At 40.9% G+C, this 17,547-nt stretch overlaps 1 protein-coding gene across 3 annotated transcripts in view; it reads left to right on the plus strand.

The window, feature by feature from the left end:
• Positions 1-270: 270 nt before the first annotated feature.
• LOC114031517 (synaptojanin-2) overlaps positions 271-17,547 on the plus strand; it is a 143,526-nt gene continuing 126,249 nt past the window's right edge. For all 3 annotated transcript variants that reach the window (XM_027846632.1, XM_027846633.1, XM_027846634.1), the window contains exon 1: positions 271-711. In XM_027846632.1, coding sequence (XP_027702433.1) covers positions 585-711 — 127 coding nt within the window. In that variant the 5' untranslated portion in view covers positions 271-584. The remainder of the gene's footprint in view (positions 712-17,547) is intronic.

Raw genomic sequence — 17,547 nt, forward strand, 5'->3', positions numbered from 1 at the left:
CGGAGCAGGTCGGAGAAACTCGTTTTGACTTTTCTATCCAGTGCTTCCACAGCCAGCTAGCCCCAAGGTTAACGGGGGAGGAAAGCACTGCTACCTAGACCTCTGGGGGGAGCACTAAGCCTTTTGAACCCGAGGAAAGGAAGAAAGAGCAGACTGCTAGGGAGGCTGCCCACAGCTCTCACCTACCCCGGGGCAAGAGGGCGGCGAGGGGAAAAAGAGAGAGGGAGGAGAAGGAGGAGCCAGCAGTGGGCCGGGCTGGGGGTAGGGAGACAAAGTGAAACTCCTGAAAGTTGCTCAAAGCGTGGAAGGCCTGGCCCAGGGAGGGGAATTTGGCGGTTTTCCCCTACAGCTCTCTGCCTTCTGAGTCCCGGGCCAGCTGGGCTGCAGCCAGCGGCTTCCTCCTAGGGGAACAAGCGGGGGCAGTTCCCCAGACTGGACAGTGCGGGGGCTCCGATCCTGGCGCTCGGGCCGGGTGGCTGGAAGCTCCCGGTGAGGCTGGAGGAGTTCGGGAGACTGGAGCGCTCCTCTCCTGCCTCCTACCCGGTGTCTCGCGGCCCCCTCCTCGCCTGTGAGTAGAGCTCCGCATGGCTCTGAGCAAAGGACTGCGGCTGCTGCGGAGGCTGGAGTCCCCAGGGGACAGCAGCATCCTGCTGGAGGCCCGCAGCCGCCAGGACTGTCTCCTCTTCGAGGCCGGCACCGTGGCCACGCTCAGTAAGTGCTCTTCTTCCTTCCCTGGGCTCTCGGGCTGTGGCGCGCCGAGCGGCTCACGGGACCTGCCCTATCCGGGATGGCTCATGTCCTGGGAGACCCGGGGGTGCGCACGGTCAGCGCCTCTGGTGGAGGGAGGAGCTGGGGGAACGAGAGGCACAGCAGCGGAGCCCCGAAAAGCTCTTCCCGGGGCTGAAAGCGCCTGCTTCGGGGCTGCATCCTGGGGCTGGTCGGCCAGTGTCTGGGGTCCGGGACAGTATGGCCCTCCTCCCCATTTGCCTCCCGTGGCTTTCTCTGAGATGACTGTGCTCGGTGCCAAGCGTAGCCTAGTGTGGGACTGACACTCTAGGAATAGACTTCTCTTTAAAAATCTCAGAATGGATGGTGGGTGAGTGGGAGGGGGTTTGGGATGGTAATGTGGGTTCAAGCGCCCTTCCAAGTGGCTTTAGAGTCCCTCGGGTTAGACCTTCCCTAAAGTGACTTTTCTCCAAGCTTCTGGGTTTGGTTTTTGCCTGCTGGGCTAGAGGGAGCCTCTAAGAATTACAGGATAGGAAGGCGGGAGTAGGAGGTGGGGGGCACCGCCCGCGCCCCAGAAAGCAATTCTTAACCGGGCGCGAGCCTTTTGTGTCTTACTTTAGAAATATTAATTATGATCGGAAAGATTTGGCCTCTATAGAGTTTGAGCAGCTATGCCAACTCTATGTGTGTGTATATCTTTCTTCCCTACACCTGTTTTTGGAATAAATGATTACAGTAGCTGTGAGCCGCTTGGGTAATAGGTACATTATGGAAGGCTTGCTACTCCAGGTCGACAAATCCATGGTGAAGAAAACTCAACACACCTGACTACAGAATTTGGCTGGAAGGACTAGCACGAGATCCTTGCCAGTGTAGTCGGGTACGCTTCTGGGTTCTTGATGGCAGCGAACTTGACCTTGATCTCCAAATACTGTGATAAGTGTAATGCCATTCAGATAACACCACCAGGGTTGCATTTACCACTAGCATCTACGTGAAGGATTCAGGCAGTACTTCCAAGTGTTCTAAATCAGTCAGGATTGTGGAAGTTTTTGAAAACTTATTATTTTTTTTTCCAAGTGTAGATGAAAGTCAGAGACTGGACTTTAAAAGTTTGCTGAATTTGTGAGCTTGTGTATATATGACTGGCTAAATAATGAGTGGAGAGAGGGTGCCATTTTTCCTATACTCTCTTGGAATTTGTGTGGCATGCTAATTTCATTTGCATGCATTGGTAGGTGGTTGTGTAAACATTCTTAGTTTATAAACATTTTCATACATTTTTGAGCTATTTGTCCAGCTAAATTGTAAACTTTGTAAAGGTACCATTTCTTTAGTTACTCTTCCTCTCCAAAAATGTAATTAAAAATGCAGTAGTCTTTTTTTGTTGTTGTTTTGAGGTTGTTGTTTTTTTGTATGCACAAGTTTTTGTTTCCTTTATTCTCTGAATTTAACATATGCAATTGGTTCACCTCTATGAAATACAAGCTCCTTAAGGGCAGGGACTGTTTTTTCTGCTGTTGATTTTAATCTTCCTGTTGCCCAGGACAATGCTTTTCTCATGGCAGGTGCTTGTCAAATTGAGAAATAAATGTAAAGATCTCAAGTCAGGTTCTCCATCTCTCAGTTCTAAGCTGATACCTCCATGTTCCTCTATGAAAGCCCAAATTTGGCTATTAAGATACAGAGGCAAACATTATCAACCACTTAAGATTTCATTACCTCAAAAGTGAAGAGTTTGGGGATGAATTGAAGAAATAGAAGGCATATTTTTCATTAGGAAATTAACTTGGTAATTATGCCTTCCAAAGTGTTTTTACATCAGTAAGTCAGATACCAGAATATTTGTCATATCAGTCATATGTTTTTGTTTTCTTTTCTTTTTTTTTTGGTCTTCCAAATTTGCCACTTAACCTAGCATTGTTTGGTTTTGTTTTTCTCTGGAAATCTTGGGCTGAAAACTTATGGTGAATTTTTATCTTTTTTTTTTTCTTAAACTAAATTGAATTAAGCTGTTTTAAGAAACTCAGTAGTATTTAATTGGTAATACTGGCTCCAAAAAGATCATTTCTTCATACTTCCCTGCTAAGGGTAGGAACATTCTTTTCCTAGGGAAATTGTCTGTTTAATCCTTTAAAAAAAAATAAAGTACAGATTGATTAGACACAACGTTTGAAAAAATGATTTCTTCCCACTAAAAGTGTACATATAGCTTATGCGTTGAGAGTTTTCTGAGTTTTCCTCTCTGAGCAAAGCTAGAATGACCTCATTTTTATTTTTTAATTTTCTTAAATGAATGAAACTCTTTTTCTCTGTCACCTCCCCATAGGGGGAGAAATAAAGGACAAAACCCTTGCAGTGATATGCATACTCAAACAAAATTAGAATGCCCTCATTTCAAAAAAACCAAACATTGAAGTAGAAGATTGTGCTGGAAGAATCTACTTGCCACCACCTTTGGGTACTTTTCAGGTTTCAGAGCAATGTCTTTTTCAGATTCAGCTGGCAGGGGCTTTGGGGCATCTCTGTTTTGTTTTTCTGTGCTCGTTGTCCCTGGTGGTTTGTAGCTGGTTAGTTCAGTTTTAGTACAGGACTAATGAAGCCACTGGTATTGATTGGATTCCCCCAAGTGAGCTCATTTCTCTCTTCTGTGGCCACAGTGTACTCCTACTCCTGACTAGCTATCTTGCAAATACAGACTGTTGGTTATATGGGAGACCAGGTGAGGGTTGAATGAATCATCTTAAATCCATCTAATCTCATTGAAGGACTGGTTTCGATCCCTGGCCCTCCCAGACAGCGAATTAGTAAGTAATTTTTGGCTTTATGAAGGACCAGGCAGCACAATGAAAAGACAATATTGTTTAGTGCAGAAAACTGTGAATTTGGAATCAAAAGATCTGAGTTTGAATATTTGCTCTTGTCACTTACCATGGGATGATTCATTGCACTTTTTTGCCTTATCTATATTAGGGGGATTGGACTAAATGATCTTTCTTCTTTCTTTAACATTATAAGATTCTATCATCTCAAGGGCATTTTCCAAAGGTTTTTCAGCCAGGGTTCAGACATGATCAGGGACTTGACCTGACTTGTGGTTTTAAGAAGCTATTCTTAGCTTCTTAAGATAAGATGGTCAGTCCCTCCTGTTACTACTTGAGAAATCTGTAAAGAGATATTTGCCATGGGTCACTTAGCCAACTAGCAGAGCTTGATTGTTAAATGAAAGGTGCTCTAAATTCCTTCTTTTAAAAGTTAGGGCCAAAAGCAAAGCCTTTTATGTAGAAAGAAGCAGCAGATGCCCCAAATACAGAAGTGGCAGATAGAATGTAGAGAGAGGCAGTGGTGCATTTAAAATCGGAGGACCTTCTTCTAAGGTCCAGTTCTGTCATAGTACTTGTGTGAACTTGGGGTAAGTCACAGCTCTCTGGGACTCAGTTTCTTCATCTGTAAATGAAGAGATTGGATTAGATGACCTTCAAGATACATTCCAGCACTAATTCTGGGAACCTATGCTAAATGTGAAGATCTGGGTTCAAATCCTGACTCTGATAATTACTAGTTGTGTGATCGTGGACAATCACTTAACATCTGTAAGCATCTGTTTTCTCAGCTGTATGACTGAGATTAATAATAACTGTAAGACCCACATCAGAGGGGTAGACAAAAGTCTTACTGCTATTTGCTTAAAATGGCAGTAAGACTTTTGGCTCTCGCCTCCCTCTCTGCCCTCTCCCTCCTCTCTACCCTCTCCCCACCTCTCTTCCCTCTCTCATCTCTTCCCTCTTCCCCCTCTCCCCATCTTTTTCTGTGTGTGTGTGTGTGTATATATACACACACACACACACACACACATATACACATACACATACACATACATAAATAGTTGTTGGCTACATAAATAGTTGTTGAATTCAGGAACTCTTTAAGAAATTTTTTTCTTAGTAAATTGGCAATATAAATGAGTGAAAAACCACATCTGGTGACTCACTTTCCCCAAATAGGTGATCTATGAATAACATGTAGATTTTTTTATTTCTATGTGGTAGAGTTGGGGCAGGGAATACCCACACACTTTTTTAAAATCACAGTATGAGCTGGAGGGGAAAAGCTGCTCAGGGTGCATCTATTTCTCTGCAGCCCTTTGAATTGGTTAGGTTAGGGTAATGTGCCTAATTGACCTTGGGCTGCAAAGCCCAAGGGGGCAGACTTTGGGACTGATTTGTTTAGGACTGTCACCTCTGGAAGAGCCACCTCAGGATTTATCAGTCATAGAGCACAAAATCCTGGTAGCAACTTTCCCTGAAACTCATTCCCTCCCTCCTCTTTTCTCCAAGTCTGTGAGGGAGTGTTTGTGCCTCCTAGATTTGGTATTAAATCTGTCCACAGGGCTTGGGCTGTTTAGTTAGGTTAATGAGAGAATGTCCCCAAATCACTTTTGAGCTTCTGGGAAGAAAGGTTCTGGGTAAACATGCAGGATGCCTTTTTAAAAAAAAATCATTCTGCTCTGTTTGGACTGAGGCTACAAAGGCGGGCTTCATTTGAATGAACAAAATGGTTATAAAGCAGGAAGGGTAAAGGCTTTGTCTGGTGTGTGGCTATTGCCACCTTCGCAGAGTTTATGACCCAGTATTATTTGGTCACGTTGGTGCCTTGAAGTTTGTCCTACTGGAGCTTCCCAGTGTATCATTTTGGTCAGGTTCCTGTTACAAAGATTGGAAAATAAAGTGAACAGGGTGGGACAGACCTATTTCAGTCCCAGGAGAAACTGAATTGTAGCCACAGGGAGATCTGCCTCTTTTCTTTGAGCATTCACTTTACAACCTCTGTGCTTTACCTTTTCCCTAGTATCAGAGTCACCCCCTGCACCCCCTCAAGGCAATCAATTCCTGTGGCTCCCTATTGCCCCAGACTGAAATATAAAATCCCACGACGGTTAAAGCCCTTGGTAACCTGGTCCCTTCCTACCTTTCTGGTCTTCTTACATCTTAATCCCCTCCCTCCCCTCTCCAGTGATGCTAGCCTTCTTGCTTGGTCTTGGCTCCATCTCCCAACTGTGTACATTTATTTCCACTGACTTTTTCTCTTTGCCTCTAACTCTCTTTATCCTCATTTCTATGTCTTGGATTCCTGGGCTTCATTCATTCTCGGTTAAAGTTCCACCTTCTGCAAGAAGTCTTTCCTAGTCCTCCTTAAACTAGTATTCCCCTCTAAGATCATCTAGCAGTCAGGTGCTGGGCCTGGAGTCAGGAAGACTCATCTTCCTGGGTTCAAATCTGGCCTCAGACACTTACTAGCTGTGTGACCCCGGGCAAGTCACTTCACTCAGCCTCAGTTTCCTCATTTGTAAAATGAGCTGGAGGAAGGAAATGGCAAACCACTCCAGTATCTTTGATAAGAAAACTCCAAATGGGGTCACAAAGAGTTGGACGTGACTGAACACACATACACACACATTTTGTACATAGTTTGCCTGTTGTCTCCCCTATTAGACTGTGAGCTCCTTGAGGGCAAGGATGGTGTTTCTGCCTTTCCTTGCATCGCCAGTCCTTAGCACAGTGCCTGGTACACAGAGGCACTTAATAAATGCTTGTTGAGTTGACCAATATACCAAAACTGAGTTAGTTTTTCCAGTTCTCTTTTGTGTAAAACTCACCTGTAGGAGAATGATGCAAGCCTCAATAGACCCTTATTTTAGCTCAAGGTTATTCAGAAATAATTTCCTTTGATTGACTCCTTTTAAAATCGGTTTGTTTGGTATTAAGTAAGTTTTGGTCTTCATTGCTCATATGTGTGAGTCCAAAGTTTGCTCAACAAATTGAAGTGTGTCCCAAAGCAGAAACAATGATGTGAATTTGCACCTAGACATGTTATCCTTTCCAAAACAAAGCAAACACTTAAAAAAAATTTTTAAATTTATTTTTAGTTTTCAACATTCACTTCTATAAGATTTTGAGTTTTAAATTTTCTCCCTCTTCCCCCTCCTCCCCCCTTCCCAAGAGGGCATGTAATATGATATAGGTGCTACTTATACATACATATTAAGCACCTTTTCACATTAGTCATGACTTAAAGCAGAATTAGAACTCATGGGAGGAACCATAAGAAAGAAGAAACAAAACCACAAAAGAAAAGGAGAGCAAAGAGTATGCTTCCATCTGCATTCAGACTCCATAGTTCTTTCTTTGGATGTGGATCCATCATGAGTCTTTTGGAGTTGTCTTAGATCTTTGCATTGCTGAGAAGAGCTAAGTCGATCAAAGTTAGCAAAGCAACCACTTTTGACGGAATTGATCATGGCAGGGAAGACAGAGTATCTCCTGCTTTATATAGGCTTCCCATAGCCTTCCGAAGAACATTTCTTAGACCAGGGTTGGGGAACCTTCGGCCTTGATGCCACATGTGGCCTTCTAGATCCTTAAGTTTGGCCTTTTGACTGGATCCAAATTTTACAGAACATCTGCAGGTTTCCCACCCTGTCTTAGAGGTTCAAGAGAAGGCCTGAGATTCTTGGAGTGGAGATAAATTTGTGCTTTCCCGAGTTTTCTCTGAGTTTGCACTCTACCTCCAAAATAACTCCCTAACATCCTGAGGTCTTAGCTGCCATTTTTGACTATCTTGATTCCCCCCTGAGGAGGGCTGCTGTTGGAATAGTTGTATCCTTCCTACCTAGGATAGCACAGGAAGGGAAATAGTTTACTACTGTACTCCTCCACACCCTGCTAATTCCACCCAGACTTGAACCTGGAAACCATCAGCTCCAAGTCTTTAGCATGGTGTCTCTAAGGTTTTCTTGACAAGGTCCTAGGAGTGCAGCCACTAAGGTACGTGAGAGGAATTAGCCTTGTTTTCTCAATCTCCATTCGGTACCTGGGCCAAGACATACTAAGGCTGTGCTGGTGATGGTATTTGCAGCTAATGAAGATGAACAGTAAAAATAAACCTCCAAAGAGATCTCAGCATTCCTAGTATAGCTGCTGGTGAGCTGAGGAGAAAGGGTGGAGCAAAGAAGGGTGAGAGTAAATGTCAGCAAACCAGTGATCACCATCTCTCCTGAGTCAGCTTGATAGACAAGCCATAGTGTGTGAAGTTTGAGGAGAGGGCAGTCCACCTTCACCTGCCTGTATCACTGCCTAACTTTCGTCAAACCTGCTCTATGAAGTTTCAGAACAGAGAAGCACCAGGATTCATTTTCATGTTTTAAAAGGCACAACTCGGGGGCAGGTAGGTGATGGAGGGGATACAGCACCAACCCTGGAATCAGGAGGTCCTGAGTTCAAAACTGGCCTCAGACACATAACACTTAACTAGCTGTGGGACCCTGGGACCCTGGGCAAGTCACTTAATCCCATTGCCTAGCCAAAAAAAAAAAAAAAAAAGGCACAGCAGTAACAGCTCATATTTGCACAGAACTTGATAAACTATTGTCTAATATGCTGTCCTCCTAGCAACCCCTCTGAGGTGGGGCCTGTAGGCAGTCATTGCAGAATTCCTTTAAATAGTGTCATGGACTTAAAATGTGGTTGGGTTTAGATGCAACTTTTCAGAACTGGCTTTTCTGTTTAAAGGGAGGCACACCTGTGTGCTCAACAAAATAAACAAAACCACTATGCCCATTGAATTCTGTAATTTTCACTTCTCCCCTTGCCTCTGTGTTCACCTTGGTTATTTTTTTACTAGCTTATTTATATAGGTGTTTCACTGTTTACAAAGAGATTTCTGTACAACGACCTTATGAATATGAATCTCATTTTACAGACGAGGAGACTGAGACTCAGAGGAGTTAATTCCCTTGCTAATAAGTGGCAGAACTGGAATTTTAAACCAGGCCTAGTATTTGTTGCATGATGTATATTTCTTGAAGTAATTTTTTTGGGGGGGGGGGCAATTGGGGTTAAGTGACTTGCCCAGGGTCACACAGCTAGTAAATGTCAAGTGTTTGGTCTGAGGCCGGATTTGAACTCAGGTCCTCCTGACTTCAGGGCTGGTGCTCTATCCACTGTGCGAAGTAACTTGTTTTTGCTAGAAGGTTATTAATAGGTAGTATTAGTAAAAGCTCACCTATGGTACATGTGAGCAAGCTGCAACATATAGCAAATAAGGAATTTCAGAGATTAGGAATAAAAGATGTCACCCGGAATAGGAAGAGAACATAGGCAGGTAGCAAGGGTGAAGGATGACTGTTGAACACTCCATTGGTATCTTCTTGATGTCAAGAAAAAACTGAGGGTAGCTTCTAGCACATTGGGTTGGACCTCTGTGATGAACTTAGGGTAAGACATGGACAAAAGTCACAGAGAATATGGGCAGGTGTGAGTGGGTTAAATCTATATCATTGGACAGAATATCCTAATCAATGGAAAGAGTATTAATAAATGGAATTCAAGTGTATATGGATTTTAGTCAGTCTGATATTTTTCCAGAAGATATAACTTAGGTTGAATGAGCAAAGACATAATTTTGCTCATAGTAAGCACTTAATAAATGCTCTCTGGAAATATTCCATTTGAAAGCATAAACAGCTTTGTTTTTCCAGCAAAGATGGGAATGCTTCAATCTTTCAAGATACATAACCAGATAATCTGACAGCAGGTTGCCCAAGGAATTGCTTTTGAATGTGTGAGCCATCAGTAACCTGCTTCTGAAAAATGTTGACCTGGAAATGTTGACCCCCATCACTTGCCTTTTGAAAATCTACTGGATTATACTCTTGAAAGAAAGAAGAAATGTATCCTGATGGAGAAACAGGAGGTGAAATATGCCCCACCACCCCCTCAGATCCTGATGAAGGTAACCCAGGACTCCAAACCCAAGAGACATGAAAATAAGCCCCACCCTACCCCCAACACATACCAGTTACACTGCTTCCAGTCCAGGCTCCTCAGCCATCATTGAAAGGAAGTAATAACTGTGGAGAAGGGGCTTGCTTTCCTCACTGTCACCACCATCACCAACTGGTGACCAGCTTGCCACTGACTGACAAACAGGTAAGCCCAAGAACCCCAGGAAGGACTGTACCCCCTCCCAACTCTTCTGCTTCCAGCCCGAATCCCATAGCCATCCTCCTAGGAAGCAACCCCTGTGGAAATGTGACCTGGCAACTGCTGAACAGCTCCCACTTCAGCAACCACTCAAGACTCAGAAAATTTCTCAACACTACGTTCTTGGCACTGTCAAATGGTTCAACATTGGAAATGGATTTATTTTTATCAGTGGGAATGCAATTGAAGATGCATGACAATCTGCTTTGCACCCTGATGTATCTTAAGAACCATGGGGCCTTTTTCTTTGATTTGTTGCTGAAACCTGTTATGTTATTATCTCCCCCATTGGAATGTATGACCTCCCTGAGAGTAGGGACTGTCTCCTCTATTTCTATCCATAGTACTTTGCTCACAGTAAGCACTTAATAAATGCTTTTTCATTTATTCATTCCCCATTCAAGAAGAATTCAACCATTTGTTCATAAGAAAGTGACTTTTTATGCTGACTTTTCACTCACCAATTACGTATGTGTTGTCTGGCCACTCAAAGGAAATGTTAACAAGTATGTCTTCCCTTGTCATGAGAAAGCATCCAAATCATTAAAAACAACAGGGGTGCCACAACCAATTTTTCCAGAAGGCTGAAAACTCGGTGGAATGAACAAGTGGTCAAACTACTTGGATAGAGATAAGCAATCATGAGCACAAAACGATCAGTCCTAGTATTTAATGGATTTACACTCTCCCAGTGAATAGTGAGAGAGCTGAATGAATCCAGCCGAAAAAAGATGACTTTCAATTTATTTAGTGTTTCAATGACTTTCAATTTATATTGTGTTTTAAGGTTCTCATGGTGCTTCTTTAACAACCCTGTAGGGCTTGGTAGTACAGGTATTATCATTATTATTTCATGGATGCTTCTCATCTTTAAAACAGATGGAAAGGCAATATGATGTCATGGTTAGAGAGTGTTGCTGCACCGCACCAGTGAGTGGCCGGAGCTGAACAAAGCAGGCCAGAGACAGGAGAGTGAGGAATCAAACAAGTTTCGTTTAAAAGTGAGAAGGACGGCTTGCAAGGAAGGACACGTGTGCAGGAGCCCCGCCCCTAATGGGGGGACCCGAGGCAGTGTGGGGAGATCTCAGTACTTATGCCAATAGCTATGCAGTGAGCTGTAGCCCTGACAATGAGTACTAACAGCAACAATGAGACATGTTTGATTCATAGCTGGGCTTCGACCAGAAGATGGGTACTGCAGGTGCCTGTCCAAGTTCGGAAACCACCTGATGCTGGTATGAAACAATTCTGGGATTTTGCTGGGCTTGAGATCGTCCAGAGGGTGAGTGCAAAAGTTTGTTGTTATGCTAAGCTCAGGGCACAACTTGCTTGCTGGGCTTTAGCTCTGGAAAACAGGATGTCTCCTAATATCTTGACAAGAGCCAAGCAATGACCAAGTGAGGCTTGGGCTGGGACCCGTTGTTGGCCAACCAAAGACAGCTGTCCTCTCCCTGTGACTTAATGATGCCTATGATTGTCTTACCTCTCTTAAAATCATAAGAGAATGACAGATTTAGAGTTGCTGGGGACCCTTGTCCAAACAAAGATGAGGAAACTGAGGCCAGAAGAGGTTGTGACTTTATACCAATCCTTGTCTTTTCCTATGGTTCCCTTTATTATAAAAGTACTAGCTGTCATTTTCAGGATTTTGACTATATGTACCTAACAGTACTTTGTAAAATAAATAGCATTTATTTTTGTTTTGGCCAGAAACCCTGAGGGTCTTCTCCTCCCAGATTTTATTTATTTATTTATTTATTTTTTACTACTTAAAAGAGGCCATTTTTTGCCTCATTTTTATATTGCCTTAATCACTAAATGGATGTTGCCTCAGACAAACTGAGACCTGTTAAAGACCTTAGCTGAAAAAAGCCAAGGCCTTCCACTACATCCAGGGCCATCTCCAGTGATCTTGATCTATACCTTGCCACTGGACCCAGATGGCTCTGGAGGAGAGAGTGAGGCTGGTGACTTTGTGCAGCCCTCCCTCACTTAGATTCAAATCACTTGCAAGTCATGCCATCTGCTTGCTGATACCATGGTCCTCTTTGAGAACGAAGAACAAACAATAACAATAACAAGAGCCAACTTCAGAATCAGGTTCAAGCCCTGCTAGATGACCCCGCACAAATCATTCAAATTCAATGTTCCTATACACCTAAGACTATGAGTTGCAAAATTGTGTAGAGTTTGCATGGATGAAGGCCTCTGTTCCCTAGGAGTTCTCTGGGTCAATGAAATCCTAGGTCTGGATGAAAAGAAAAAAAAAATCTGTAAGTGAGGAAGCTGAGGAACAGATGAGGAAAGTGATTCGCTCACAGTCAAAGATAGTAAGCATCAGAACGAGGATAAAGATACCACATGTGAACATACAGGATGCCTTTTCTTGTTTAGTTGGGGGATAAAGCAGAAGTGAATATCTCTACCAGATCAAAGCTTTCTGAAGTCTATCTGCCCTTCTTTGGGTAGGTTCCATAGTAGTCTTTCTGCTGAGTGCAGTATCTAATTATGTCCTCTCTACTAGAGGTAGATGCCTAGACCCCTGTTGATAATGATATAAAGAGAAGATAAAATGTGTATACCTTTGGGGTTGATCTAGAAAAGACTGTATTGTGAGTTAACAGAGTGCTGACCTGGATGAACTAAATTAAGTTTAACTTGTGTTAATCTTTTTGATATGGCATAGGTAATTGTTCCTCCATATGGAAGAGATAAAAAACTAGGCTTCTTATCCATAGAGCTCTGATTTGGTGTCTTGCTAAGTGATGGCAATCACAAAGGGAAATGCTGGCTGTCAGAATCTCTCTGCTGGGTAATTTATAGTAGACAGGTACATCTCTAGGTCTCTCATTCTAGCCAAAAGATTCTTTTGGTCCTTTGTGTCTGCAGTAGTTCTGTAGGTTTTAGAGTCAGTCTGTGGCTAACTAACCTTAGCCACTGGAGAGCTGCAGCCTTTATTGCTGCTCTGGGAGATAAGCTAGAAAGGAGATCCTGGGAGACTCTACCTTCATGGTAGTTGGGTTCAAAGAGAGAGCTTTACAATTTTTTTTTTCTTTTTTAAAATTTAATATTTTATTTTTTCCAATTACATGTAAAGACAATTTTTGACATTCATTTTTTGAAAGATTTTGAGAGAGAGGATTTTGGAAAGATGGCAGAGTAGATAAGAAAATTCCAAGCTCTCCAGATTTCCCCCACAAACAAGATAAAATAGCACCTCGAAAAGAACATAGAGTGGTAAAAATAAACAAGGGTTGGGGCAGTACAGTGGTAGTCCTGGGACAATCACAGAAAAATCCAAAGAAAAATCCCAGGACCAAGGTTTGGTCCCTTTGAAGAGTAAACACCTTCAGGTTAGTTCCCTTGAAACAACAACTAGCTGGGTTGGGAGGTAGCCTTGGTCTCAGCCACGGGAACTTTCACTTCCTGGACAGGACAGTCTTGGAAGTCCAGGGTCTGAGCCAAGGAAGATTAAGGGAACCTCTGCTGATAAGGGACGCCAGGTCCAGCTGTGATGCTGAGACACCAGCACATACCCAGTGAGTGGAGAAGCAGTGGGGTGGGGCCTTGGCTAGCTGTGGACACTTACAGGAGGGCAAAGTCCTTGGTTTCAGTTCCAGGCCAGAGGGAAGAATTGAAGGAGGACCTGAGGCCAGAGGCACCATCCCCCACACCCCAGGACTAGATTACAAAAAATAATCTGCTGCAAATTTAAAAAAAGAGAGAGAGAGAAGGCAAAAGAGAAAGAATCCAACCATAGAAAGTTACTATGGGAATAGAAAAGACTGGGACTCATCTTCAGAGGAGGATATTGAAGCAAAAGAAAGGCTCTCCTACCCCAAAAAGCAATGTCAAATGGTCACCTGCCTAAAAAGAATTCATGGAACTTAAAAAAGACTTTAAAAATAAAATGAAAGAAATTTAGGGAAAAATTAAAAAAAAATAAAAACAATTCAAGAAAAAATGAGCAGCTTATGAAAAGAAAGTCAATCAATTAGAAAAGGAGATCCAGAATCTTAAGGAAGAAAATGACTCAAAAATTAGAATTGGGCAAGGGGAAGCCAGCAAAGTTATGAGACCAAGAAATAATAAAGCAAAATATAAAAAAATGAAAAAATAGAAGAGAAACATCTTATAAGAAAAATTATCTGAAGAATAGATTGAAAAGAGAAAACATAAGAATAACTGGACTACCTGAAAGTTATGATCAAAAAGAGAATCTTGATACAATAATACAAGAAATAAAGAAAATTATCCTGAAGTGTTAGAACAGAGGAAAAGTAGAAATAGAAAAAATTCACCGATCACCACCTGAAAGAGATTTTACAAGGAAAACCTATAGGAATATCATAGTCAAATTCTGAAACCCCCAGCTCTAGGATAAAATATTACAAGCAACAAGAAAAAAACAATTTAAATATGGCAGTGCCACAATTAGAATCACATGAAGACCTAGCAACAGTGACACTAAAAGGCCCCAGGTCTTGGAACACTGTATCAAAGAGCAAAAGAACTGGGGTTGTGCTGAAAATATCAGTAAAGTTAAGCATAAACTTGAATGAAAAGAAATGGACATTTAATGAATTGTCAGACTTTCAGGATTTCATTTAAAAAACAAAACAAAACAAAACCTGATCGTAATAGAAGATTTAACATATAAGATCTAAGAGAAATATAAGGTGCAAAGACTAATTACAAGGACCTCAATAAGGACAGACTGTTTACCTTTTAAATGAGTAATATACAACATATCTAAGATTGTTATCAGTAATTGGATAGTTTGTAAGAAAGATTGGGGTAGACCTGAGTATGATATGATTTTTAAAAGTAAAACCGTTTAGGAACAGGTAAAAAGAGCAATTATACACATGAGGTGCAAGAGGAAGAACTGAAAGAGGAATTAGATGGGGGAGGAGGGCTGGTAGTTCTGGAACCCTATTTTTATTGGGAATGGGTTTAAGAGGGAAAAATACATATATATCTAGCATGGTATAAAAGTCTTCTAAATTCTGAAAGAAATAAAAGACTAAAGGGATAGGGAGGAGGGAGAAGATAAGGGAGGAATTTTTAGAGGGGAAGGTGAGGGAATAGGATAAGAGTGAGGTAATAGAAGGGTATTTAGAAGAATGGGAGGTTAAGGGAGAGATTCTTGGAGGTGGGGTAAGTTAAGAAAATAGATTTAATCATAAGAGGAAAATAGGGAAACTACACTATATGTCAGTCATTAATCAAAAATTTTTTAGACTATTTAAAATAATTACAGTATAAGGTTGGAATATTGGTATGATGTAGGAAATGATGAGTTGGTAGACTTAAAAAATGTGGAAAGACTCAGACTTATGATGGAAGAAGTCAAAGAGAGAGAGAGACAGAGGACAAATAAGTATGGTACAGTCTTACATAAATGCGTATGAATCTATATGTTCATACATGAGTATGATTATAGATATCTAAGTATGTGTGTAAGTGTATATGCATGTGTATATGTATGTTCGTGTGTGTATGCATATATGTATACATGTGTGTATATATATGTATGTATATGTGAATATATACACACACAAATATATCCACGCTTAATTGTACCTTCTTGGGGGAGGAAGATGAGGAAGGTGGGAAAAAGAACAAAGTAAAAAGTGTACAGCAGCAAAAAAAAGAAAATTTACAAGGAAGCAAAGAAAAGATGGACAACTCTGAACACAATACATAGTATTTATTATACAGGCTTTCTTGAAACAAAAATTTGTTGCTATATATTTTGAATCCTTTCTTACATTCTGCTGGGCACATGGCAATGCTATTTTTTTCTTTTCTTATTTTATATTTAAGTTTATAATATGGTTTTTTCTTTTCTTATTGTGTATTTAAGTTTTTATATTTAGGTTTAAAATAAATTAATTTAAAAAAAAGAAAGATTTTGAGTTCCAAATTTTTCTTCTTTCCTCCCTCCGTCCCATCTCCCTCTCCCCAAGATGGCAAGCAATATGATACAGGTTATACATATGTAATCATGTATAACATATTTCCACATTAGTCTTTTTGTGAAATAAGAAACAATAAAAGAAAAATACACAAAAGAAAAACAAAAAAAAGTGAAAATGGTATGCATTCAAACTCCATTAGTTCTTTCTCTGGATGTAGATAGTGTCTTCCATCATGAGTCTTTTGGAATTGTCTTGAATCATTGTATAGAGCTTTCTTTCCATCCTGTTGCTGCCCATCCCAGGCTTTAGGAGTGTGCAGGGTTGATCTCAGTTAAAATCCTGTCTCTTACATGAAGCATTTCTCCATCCTTATTAACATTACTGCCTTCCCTCTGAGTTTTTTCCAATTTATCCTGCATAGATCTCATTTGCACATAGTTGTTTGGATTCTGTCTCCTTCATTAGATTGTTAACTCCCTCAGGAAAGGGCCTTTATAAGGACTCCTGGCAAAGTGTTTGGCATATAGTAGGCTCTTAATAAATGCTTATTGACTTGATCTCCATTTCCTCTGAGCTCCTATAACAACTGAACTGTTGTAGCCACAATTACTAGCTAATTATATGCTGTTTCTTATTGTTCAGCCAATGGTTTAGGTACCTCGGTCTTATTTCCTCAACAAGTGCTGATATGTAATGTTCTGTTTACTGTAGGCACTTAAAAATGGTTACTAATTTAGTAGTGGAGAAATTGTAAGGTCCCTGAAAGAGTTTGGCTTATTTTTTTCCCCTGTCCATCTGAAGTACCAGGCTCAGCATTAGGCATATGATAGTTGTTCCAAAAATGTTTTTAAAAATGTTTTATTTATTTTCTTTTTAATTTATGGAATAAAAACAAGCATTTCCATAAAGTAGTATAATTTTAAAAAAAAGATGATTACACATGAAACTGCAAATCTATTGTGTACAACTTGCTATTCTTTTTAAATTTATGATAAAATTTTTATGTAAATTTCTTTTTTTTTCCTCCTTTTTTCACTCTCCCCTCCGGAGATGGCTACCATTAGACACAAATATATAATATATATATATCATATATATATTATATATATATATTCTGTACATCTATTTATCAGTTCTTTATCTGGATGCAGGTAGAATCTTCCTTCATATGTCCTTTATAGTTAATTGCAGGTATTTATAATAGTTAAAATGACTGTTGCTCAAAATTGTTCCTAAAACAATATTGCTATTACTGTATATGACATTGTCTTGGTTCTGCTCATTTTGCTCTTCATTATTTAATACATGTCTGTCCACGTTTCTCTAAGATTGCTGAGCTCATCATTTTTTCTTTTTTTCTTTTTTGTGGTATTTTATTTTTTTCTAATTATATGTAAAGACAATTTTTAGCATTCTTTTTTTTATAATGTTTTGAATTCCCAATTTTTCTCCCTCCCCAAAATTTTTTTTTTTTTTTTTTGGCTAGGCAATGGGGTTAAGTGACTTGCCCGGGGTCACACAGCTAGTAAGTGTTATGTGTCTGAGGTCGAATTTGAACTCAGGTCCTCCTGAATCAAGGGCCAGTGCTCTATCCACTGCGCCACCAACTGGATTTCTTACCCTTTTCACTAGAGGGCTGACAGTACCATACCCTTCCTCCGTTAAAACATTTCTCCTTCCCTCGACCACTTGTGACCTGGACTTTAGAAGCAGCAAAAAGTTGAGGCTAAGTTGTGGAAGCTGCTTCTCAGGGCCTGAGATGCCTTTCCCATGCCAGACACTATTACTGCAGGATGGACTATCTCAGGCAGAGCTTCACTGGGGATGGGATGCAGCAGGGACTGGCTGCTACCATT

This window comes from Vombatus ursinus, unplaced genomic scaffold (genome assembly GCF_900497805.2).
Source record: "Vombatus ursinus unplaced genomic scaffold, bare-nosed wombat genome assembly UNPS02015175.1, whole genome shotgun sequence".
NCBI classification, from domain to species: domain Eukaryota; kingdom Metazoa; phylum Chordata; class Mammalia; order Diprotodontia; family Vombatidae; genus Vombatus; species Vombatus ursinus.